This window comes from Babylonia areolata, chromosome 16 (genome assembly GCF_041734735.1).
Source record: "Babylonia areolata isolate BAREFJ2019XMU chromosome 16, ASM4173473v1, whole genome shotgun sequence".
NCBI lineage: Eukaryota > Metazoa > Mollusca > Gastropoda > Neogastropoda > Buccinidae > Babylonia > Babylonia areolata.
Window position 1 is genome coordinate 787,501 of NC_134891.1, and position 10,000 is coordinate 797,500.

The 10,000-nt window shown below is 50.4% G+C and overlaps 1 protein-coding gene across 1 annotated transcript in view; it reads right to left on the minus strand.

Annotated features, from left to right (window-relative positions):
* Positions 1-10,000, minus strand: part of LOC143291057 (uncharacterized) — a 51,949-nt gene that overhangs the window by 3,907 nt on the left and 38,042 nt on the right. Inside the window, exons 8-13 of the mRNA XM_076600642.1 lie at positions 9,220-9,345; positions 8,781-8,957; positions 7,317-7,394; positions 4,917-5,099; positions 4,193-4,404; positions 2,548-2,788 (exon numbers count right to left, since the gene is read on the minus strand). Coding sequence (XP_076456757.1) covers positions 2,548-2,788; positions 4,193-4,404; positions 4,917-5,099; positions 7,317-7,394; positions 8,781-8,957; positions 9,220-9,345 — 1,017 coding nt within the window. The remainder of the gene's footprint in view (positions 1-2,547; positions 2,789-4,192; positions 4,405-4,916; positions 5,100-7,316; positions 7,395-8,780; positions 8,958-9,219; positions 9,346-10,000) is intronic.

Below are 10,000 nucleotides of genomic sequence, written 5' to 3' on the forward strand. Positions count from 1 at the left end.
GCAACATGTCTGTCAACACCTGTTCCACAGCAACATGTCTGTCAACACCTGTCATCACCTGTTCCACAGCAACATGTCTGTCAACACCTGTCAGCACCTGTTCCTCAATAACATGTCTGTCATCACCTGTCAGCACCTGTTTCACAGCAACATGTCTGTCAACACCTGTTCCACAGCAACATGTCTGTCAACACCTGTCATCACCTGTTCCTCAACAACATGTCTGTCAACACCTGTCAGCACCTGTTCCACAGCAACATGTCTGTCAACACCTGTTCCACAGCAACATGTCTGTCAACACCTGTCATCACCTGTTCCTCAACAACATGTCTGTCAACACCTGTCATCACCTGTTCCACAGCAACATGTCTGTCAACACTTGTCAGTGTATAGCATGTTTTCAGCTGTCAACACCTCTCAGTATATAACATGTTTGCAGTTGTCAACACCTGTCAACACCTCTCAGTGTACAGCATGTCTGCAGATGTCAACACCTGTCAGTAGATAGCATGTCTTCAGCTGTCAACTCACTGCACCACACCTTAACACTCCACACCACACCACACCACAACACATCACATGACACCACAACACAACATCACACCACACCACACCACACTACATTACAACACATCACATGACACCACCACACCACACCACACCACACCACATTACAACACATCACATGACACCACAACACACCACACCACAAAACACCACAACCCGACACACAACACCACACCAAAACACAACCCAACAACAACACAACACCCCACAACCCACCACAACACAGCCCCACCCAACCCAACACCCCATACCACACCACATCCTGACCCAGCCCAACACACCACAACACCACACCACATAACACCATACCCCACTACACCACACCACACTTCACACCACACTCCACAACAACCCACCACATCCTGACCCAGCCCAACACACCACAACACCACACCACATAACACCATACCCCACTACACCACACCACACTTCACACCACACTCCACAACAACCCACCACATCCTGACCCAGCCCAACACACCACAACACCACACCACATAACACCATACCCCACTACACCACACCACACTTCACACCACACTCCACAACAACCCACCACATCCTGACCCAACCCAACACAACGCCCCACACCACCCAACACCACACCACACCACACCACACCACACCACCCAACACCACACCACACCACACCACACCACACCACCCAACACCACACCACACCACACCACACCACACCACACCACCCCACCCCACACCACACCACACCACACCACACCACACCACACCACACCACACCACACCACCCCACACCACACCACACCACACCACACCACACCACCCAACACCACACCACACCACACCACACCACACCACACCACACCACCCAACACCACACCACACCACACCACACCACACCACACCACACCACACCACACCACACCACCCAACACCACACCACACCACACCACCCAACACCACACCACACCACACCACCCAACACCACACCACACCACACCACACCACACCACACCACACCACACCACCCAACACCACACCACACCACACCACCCAACACCACACCACACCACACCACCCAACACCACACCACACCACACCACACCACACCACCCAACACCACACCACACCACACCACACCACACCACACCACCCAACACCACACCACACCACACCACCCAACACCACACCACACCACACTCCACACAACCATTGACATAACGCCCCACACAACACAACGCCACACCACAACCTACCACAACACCCCTCACAACATAACAACACCACACCACAACCCGACCCCCCACCCCACCCCCCACAGCAACACACCAACCATCAGCCACGCCCTGTATTGCCTCACCCCCACCCCCACCCCCATCCCCCACAGCAACACACCAACCATCAGCCACGCCCTGTACTGCCTCACCCCCACCCCCACCCCACCCCCCACAGCAACACACCAACCATCAGCCACGCCCTGTATTGCCTCACCCCCACCCCCACCCCCCACAGCAACACACCAACCATCAGCCACGCCCTGTATTGCCTCACCCCCACCCCCACCCCACCCCCCACAGCAACACACCAACCATCAGCCACGCCCTGTATTGCCTCACCCCCACCCCCACCCCCCACAGCAACACACCAACCATCAGCCACGCCCTGTATTGCCTCACCCCCACCCCCACCCCCACCCCCCACAGCAACACACCAACCATCAGCCACGCCCTGTATTGCCTCACCCCCACCCCCACCCCCACCCCCCACAGCAACACACCAACCATCAGCCACGCCCTGTATTGCCTCACCCCCACCCCCACCCCCCACAGCAACACACCAACCATCAGCCACGCCCTGTATTGCCTCACCCCCACCCCCACCCCCCACAGCAACACACCAACCATCAGCCACGCCCTGTATTGCCTCACCCCCACCCCCACCCCCATCCCCCACCGCAACATACCAACCATCAGCCCCGCCCCCCCCCCTCCCCTATTGCCTCACCCGGACCCTGTAGAGGTAGGGCATGTCTGTGGGGACGGCGTTGATGTGGTTGTGGGAGACGTCCAGCACGAGGAGTGAGGCCAGCACGTCAATGCGGTCCTCGGGCAGCTTTATCAGCTCGTTGTTGGACAGGTTCAGGGTCAGCAGCCTGACCAGCTCCCCGAAGTTCTCAGGCAGCTCCGCGATGCTGTTGTAGCTCAGGTTCAAGTCTACCAGGTTGGCGGCCAGAGTCAAACCCTCACTGCACACACACACACACACACACACACACACACACACACACACACACACACACACACACACACACACGAAGTATGCTAGTGTAGCCACAGCCTGAGAGAATCTGGCTTCCAAGCCAAAGTCCTCGCCATAGAGATTGGTGTAAGAGGGTTTGTAAGTGTGTCTGCCTACAGCCTCATGAAACAGCTGTCGATTTCGGACACGGGCTCTCAAGACAATGGCAGAAGCTGCAGAAAAGAGTTCCAGCTGGAGAGAGAGAGAGCCGAATGTTGGACAGAAAGAAATTGTAATGTTATTATGTTGGACAGAAAGAAATTGAAATGTTATTACAAGATAATGGTATAGCACTGTTAACGCTTTTAACAGCCAAATGTTGGACAGAAAGAAATTGTAATGTTATTATGTTGGACAGAAAGAAATTGAAATGTTATTACAAGATAATGGTATAGCACTGTTAACGCTTTTAACAGTAAATGTTAGAAATAAATAAATTGTAATGTTATTATGTTGAAAAGAAAAAAAAAACATTGTAATGTTATAAACGGTGTTATCACCTCGAATGGAGTTATCAGTTAACCACAAGAGGCATTTTGGCTCTGTGGAAAGTCTTTTTGCTTCAGAGTTGGATATACGGGTTTCAAACCCACTCCGCACCTTTTTAAAGCTGTATAATATTTCCTACAGTCTTGTTGTTTGGTTGTTTTTTGAGCAGAGGTGGTGAAGCGCCGATGGACCAGTCCTTGATAAACGGAACCTGTACTGAAGGAAGCAACACACTGAACCCTGAAAACCTCCTTGATAAACGGAACCTGTACTGAACCCTGAAAGCCTCCTTGATAAACGGAACCTGTACTGAACCCTGAAAGCCTCCTTGATAAACAGAACCTGCACTGAAGGAATCAACACACTGAACCCTGAAAGCCTCCTTGATAAACGGAACCTGCACTGAACCCTGAAAACCTCCTTGATAAACGGAACCTGTACTGAACCCTGAAAACCTCCTTGATAAACGGAACCTGTAATGGACCCTGAAAGCCTCCTTGATAAACGGAACCTGTAATGAAGGAATCAACACACTGAACCCTGAAAACCTCCTTGATAAACGGAACCTATAATGAACCCTGAAAGCCTTATTGATAAACGGAACCTGTACTGAAGGAAGCAACACACTGAACCCTGAAAACCTCCTTGATAAACGGAACCTGTACTGAACCCTGAAAGCCTCCTTGATAAACGGAACCTGTACTGAACCCTGAAAGCCTCCTTGATAAACGGAACCTGTACTGAACCCTGAAAGCCTCCTTGATAAACGGGACCTGTACTGAACCCTGAAAGCCTCCTTGATAAACGGGACCTGTACTGAAGGAATCAACACACTGAACCCTGAACGCGGAAGCCGACTGACCTGAATCCCATGATGGCGTTGGAGGAGGCGTTGAGCACCCTGAGGCAGCAGCAGTTACGGATGGCGTCAGGCAGCTCCGTCAGCTCGTTGTCCGACACGTCCAACTCCTCCAGCATCCTCAGCTTGAAGAGCTCGTCAGGGAGCTTCTTCAGCTGGTTGTGGGCCATCCGCAGGGTCTTCAGCAGCTTCAGCTGGCACACCGCGCCGGGCACCTGGCACACACACGGACACGTACACACACACACACACACACACACACACACACACACACATGTAAACACGTACGCGCACACACACAAACTGACAAGGACACAGACACACACAGCCACACAGACACACACAGCCACACACACACCAACCCACCAGCCCCCCACCCCACCCTCCCCCTGCACCCTGGCGATGTCCAGGAAGTCATCTTGTTGGCGTGCTCCCTCTCTCTCCCCCCCCATCCCCTCTCCTCCAGCCCCCCCCCCCCTCCACACTTACCGCATCGAGGCGGACACTGCCGATGTCGAGGAAGGTCATCTTGTTGGCGTGCTCCCTCTCCCCCCCCCCCATCCCCCCTCCTCCAGCCCCCCCACCCCCCCACACACACTTACCGCATCGAGGCGGACACTGGCAATGTCGAGGAGGGTCATCTTGTTGGCGTGCTCCCTCTCCCCCCCCCCATCCCCCCTCCTCCAGCCCCCCCCCCCCCCCCACCCCCACACACACACACACTTACCGCATCGAGGCGAACACTGGCGATGTCGAGGAAGGTCATCTTGTTGGCGTGGTCCCTCTCCCCGATGAGGGTCAGCACGGACTTGGCGTCCTGGGAGGGCAGGAAGAGCGGGTTCTCCGCCAGGGACACTGACGTCAGGGACTTGGGCAACACCATGTCCGTCAGGGAGTTGCCAGACATGTCCTGCAAGGGGAGGCCATTCACAGCTCCAATGAAAGGGGAAGTCAGTCACAGCTCGATCTTTTGTGGAGGACTATCTCCAATGCAATGGGAAGTCATTCACAGCTCGCTATTTTGGGATGGATTATCGGTGGTTTTTCCACTGCAATGGGACGTCATTCACAGCTCGCTATTTTGGGATGGATTATCGGTGGTTTTTCCACCGCAATGGGAAGTCATTCACAGCTCGCTATTTTGGGATGGATTATCGGTGGTTTTTCCACCGCAATGGGACGTCATTCACAGCTCGCTATTTTGGGATGGATTATCGGTGGTTTTTCCACTGCAATGGGACGTCATTCACAGCTCGCTATTTTGGGATGGATTATCGGTGGTTTTTCCACCGCAATGGGACGTCATTCACAACTCGCTATTTTGGGATGGATTATCGGTGGTTTTTCCACCGCAATGGGACGTCATTCACAACTCGCTATTTTGGGATGGATTATCGGTGGTTTTTCCACCGCAATGGGACGTCATTCACAACTCGCTATTTTGGGATGGATTATCGGTGGTTTTTCCACTGCAATGGGACGTCATTCACAGCTCGCTATTTTGGGATGGATTATCGGTGGTTTTTCCACTGCAATGGGACGTCATTCACAGCTCGCTATTTTGGGATGGATTATCGGTGGTTTTTCCAATGGCCAATGCAATGGGAAGTCATTCACAGCTCGCTATTTTGGGATGGATTATCGGTGGTTTTTCCACTGCAATGGGACGTCATTCACAGCTCGCTATTTTGGGATGGATTATCGGTGGTTTTTCCACTGCAATGGGAAGTCATTCACCGTTTGACATTCTGTGGACCATCTAACTGCAAGGGGAGGTCATTCACAGCTGGGTATTTTGTGAAGGACAACCTCCACTGCATGGGGAAGTTAATCACAGTTCGACATTTTGCAAAGACTATCTCCATTATAAGGAGAAGTCATTAATAGCCTGGTATATCGTAGACTTTCTCCACTGCAAGCGGAAGTAGTTTGGTATTTTGCGAAGACTGTCTCCATTTCAAGGGGAGGTCATTCATCGTTTGAGATTCTGTGGACTATCTCCACTGCAAGGGGAAGTCATTCAAAACTTTGTATTTTGTGAAGGATTATCAGTCGTTTTTCAACTGCAAGGGGAAGTCATTCAAGATTTGACATTTTGTGAAGGACTTTCTCCACTGCAGTGGAGAGTAATTTACAGACTGTTAGTTTTGGAGGGATGTCAATGGTTTCTCAATTACAATGGGAAATCATTCACAGCTAAGTCTTTCGCGAAGGACTAAGACTCTCAAACTAGAAGGCAAAATTGCACTTGCTCTCAGTGCTACAGTCTTGGGAGCTAGCTGGCTTTGGGGACCATCCCAGCACCAACTGTCCAAAAACATTCTTGGCCGAGGTAGTGGGGGTGTAACTTGGGCAAGACATTCTCCGCTGTAATCAAATTCTAGCACAGGCTTGCACAATACCCCCTGTTTCCCCAATTTTTATTTCGTCACATATAGACTATCATACATATGTCGTTGTGATGGTTGTAGTGAGACAGGACTGACGTCATACATATGTCGTTGTGATGGTTGTAGTGAGACAGGACTGACGTCATACATATGTCGTTGTGATGGTCATAGTGAGACAGGACTGACGTTATACATCTGTCGTTGTGATGGTCATAGTGGGACAGGGCTGACGTCATACATATGTCGTTGTGATGGTCGTAGTGAGACAGGACTGACGTCATACATATGTCGTTGTGATGGTCATAGTGGGACAGGGCTGACGTCATACATATGTCGTTGTGATGGTTGTAGTGAGACAGGACTGACGTCATACATATGTCGTTGTGATGGTCATAGTGGGACAGGACTGACGTCATACATATATCGTTGTGATGGTTATAGTGGGACAGGACTGACGTCATACATATGTCGTTGTGATGGTTATAGTGGGACAGGGCTGACGTCATACATATGTCGTTGTGATGGTCACGGTGGGACAGGGCTGACGTCATACATATGTCGTTGTGATGGTTATAGTGGGACAGGGCTGACGTCATACATATGTCGTTGTGATGGTCACGGTGGGACAGGGCTGACGTCATACATATGTCGTTGTGATGGTCACGGTGGGACAGGGCTGACGTCATACATATGTCGTTGTGATGGTCACGGTGGGACAGGGCTGACGTCATACTCACCAGTTCGTACAGCTGCTTCAGCACATCGCCCAGGTCCTTGGGCAGGGTAGTGATCAGGTTGTGGCCCAGGCGTAACACCTGCAATCAATGGATCAATCAATCAGCCGTAACACCTGCAATCAGTGGATCAATCAATCAGCCGTAACACCTGCAATCAGTGGATCAATCAATCAGCCGTAACACCTGCAATCAATGGATCAATCAATCAGGCGTAACACCTGCAATCAATGGATCAATCAATCAGCCGTAACACCTGCAATCAGTGGATCAATCAATCAGCCGTAACACCTGCAATCAATGGATCAATCAATCAGCCGTAACACCTGCAATCAATGGATCAATCAATCAGCCGTAACACCTGCAATCAGTGGATCAATCAATCAGCCGTAACACCTGCAATCAGTGGATCAATCAATCAGCCGTAACACCTGCAATCAGTGGATCAATCAATCAGCCGTAACACCTGCAATCAATGGATCAATCAATCAGCCGTAACACCTGCAATCAGTGGATCAATCAATCAGCCGTAACACCTGCAATCAATGGATCAATCAATCAGCCGTAACACCTGCAATCAATGGATCAATCAATCAGCCGTAACACCTGCAATCATTGGATCAATCAATCAGCCGTAACACCTGCAATCAGTGGATCAATCAATCAGCCGTAACACCTGCAATCAGTGGATCAATCAATCAGCCGTAACACCTGCAATCAGTGGATCAATCAATCAGCCGTAACACCTGCACACCATAACCAAACACCCCCTTCACACACACTACAGACCAAAACCACAGAAACATGGCGAAATAGCCGAGTGGTTAAAGCGTTGGACTTTCAATCTGAGGGTCCCTGGTTCGAATAGCGGTCACGGCGCCTGGTGGGAAAAGGCTGGAGGCTTTCCCGATGTCCCAGGTCAACATATATGCAGACCTGCTAGTGCCTGAACACCCTTCGTGTGTATACGCACGCAGAAGATCAAATACACACGTTAAAGATCCTGTAATCCAAAGCAGTGATCGGTGGGTTATGGAGACACGATAAAATACGCTGCATACATCAACCATGACAGAGTCATCGGCAAGTCGATGTTGGTCCTGTAACAGAAAAAAGAAGAAGAAGAAGAAGAAGAAGAAGAAGAAGAACAACAACAACAACAACAAGAACAACAACAACAACAACAACAACAACAACAACAAGGAGAAGAAGGAAGCAGAGGAGGAGAAGAACAGGAAGAAGTTGTTTGGAACTCACGTCAATGTCAAATGAAAGGTGTGATTTTATGCATTCAAACATCCGAGAATATGAGAAGATGCCATGTAAATTTTTTTTAAAGATGCGGATATAAGTAATAAACAAACAAATAAAATAATAAAAACTAATAATAAGAAGAAACCCCCCCCCACACACACACACACTTCCCTGCACACAGACCACAGACCCAAACCCCCAACACACACCGACCTCCACAGTCCTCAGACGACTCAGTTCTTGCGGCAGGCCGGTGACCCTGTTGTGGCCAAAGTCCAGAGTGGTTAGCAGCTGGTGCTCCCCCAGCGTCTCGGGGATGAGGGAGATTTTGTTCTCTCGGACCAACAGGTGCTTCAGGGTGGGGATGCGGCTGACCGACTCTGGCAGCACCTGTCACACGCACGCACACACACACACACACACGCACGCACACACACACGCACACACACACGCACACACACTCACATTATCCATTCTAATATCACTGAAAGTGGAAAGACATTAAACAGAAGACTACTACTACTACACACACACATGCATGTACACACATACTCAAACACACATTCATTAGCACACACACACACACACACACACACACACACACACACACACACACACACACACACACACACACACACCGGAAGTGGTGTACCTTGAGGAAGTTCCCGGAGACATCCAGAGTGATGAGGTTCTTCAGGTGATGCAGGTCCTCAGGCAGGGACGTCAGTGAGTTCCGGGCCATCTTCAGGTGTTGGCACGTCTTGATGCGACTGATCACCTGTAATTGTACAGTATAGTGCAGTACAGTACAGTGCCATCTTCAGGTGTTGGCACGTCTTGATGCGACTATCACCTGTAATTGTACATTATAGTGCAGTACAATACAGTACAATGCAGTACAGTGCAGTGTAGTGAGTTCCGGGCCATCTTCAGGTGTTGGCACGTCTTGATGCGACTATCACCTGTAATTGTACAGTATAGTGCAGTACAGTGCCATCTTCAGGTGTTGGCACGTCTTGATGCGACTATCACCTGTAATTGTACATTATAGTGCAGTACAGTATAGTGCAGTACATTATAGTGCAGTACAGTGCCATCTTCAGGTGTTGGCACGTCTTGATGCGACTATCACCTGTAATTGTACATTATAGTGCAGTACAGTACAGTGCAGTACAGTACAGTACAGTGCAGTACAGTACAGTACAGTGTAGTACAGTACAGTGCAGTGCAGTACAGTACAGTGCAATGCAGTGCAATGCAGTACAGTGCAGTACAGTACAGTACAGTACAGTGCAGTGCAGAAAATATGGCCTGTCCTACCACCGAACATAAAGAGCAGTAGGTTCATGGATAACAGACCCATGATCTGGTCACCCTTCAGTGACATGGGTCCTCTACCTAGCTGCTGCATAAATGCGAGTTTGGCAGTGAAA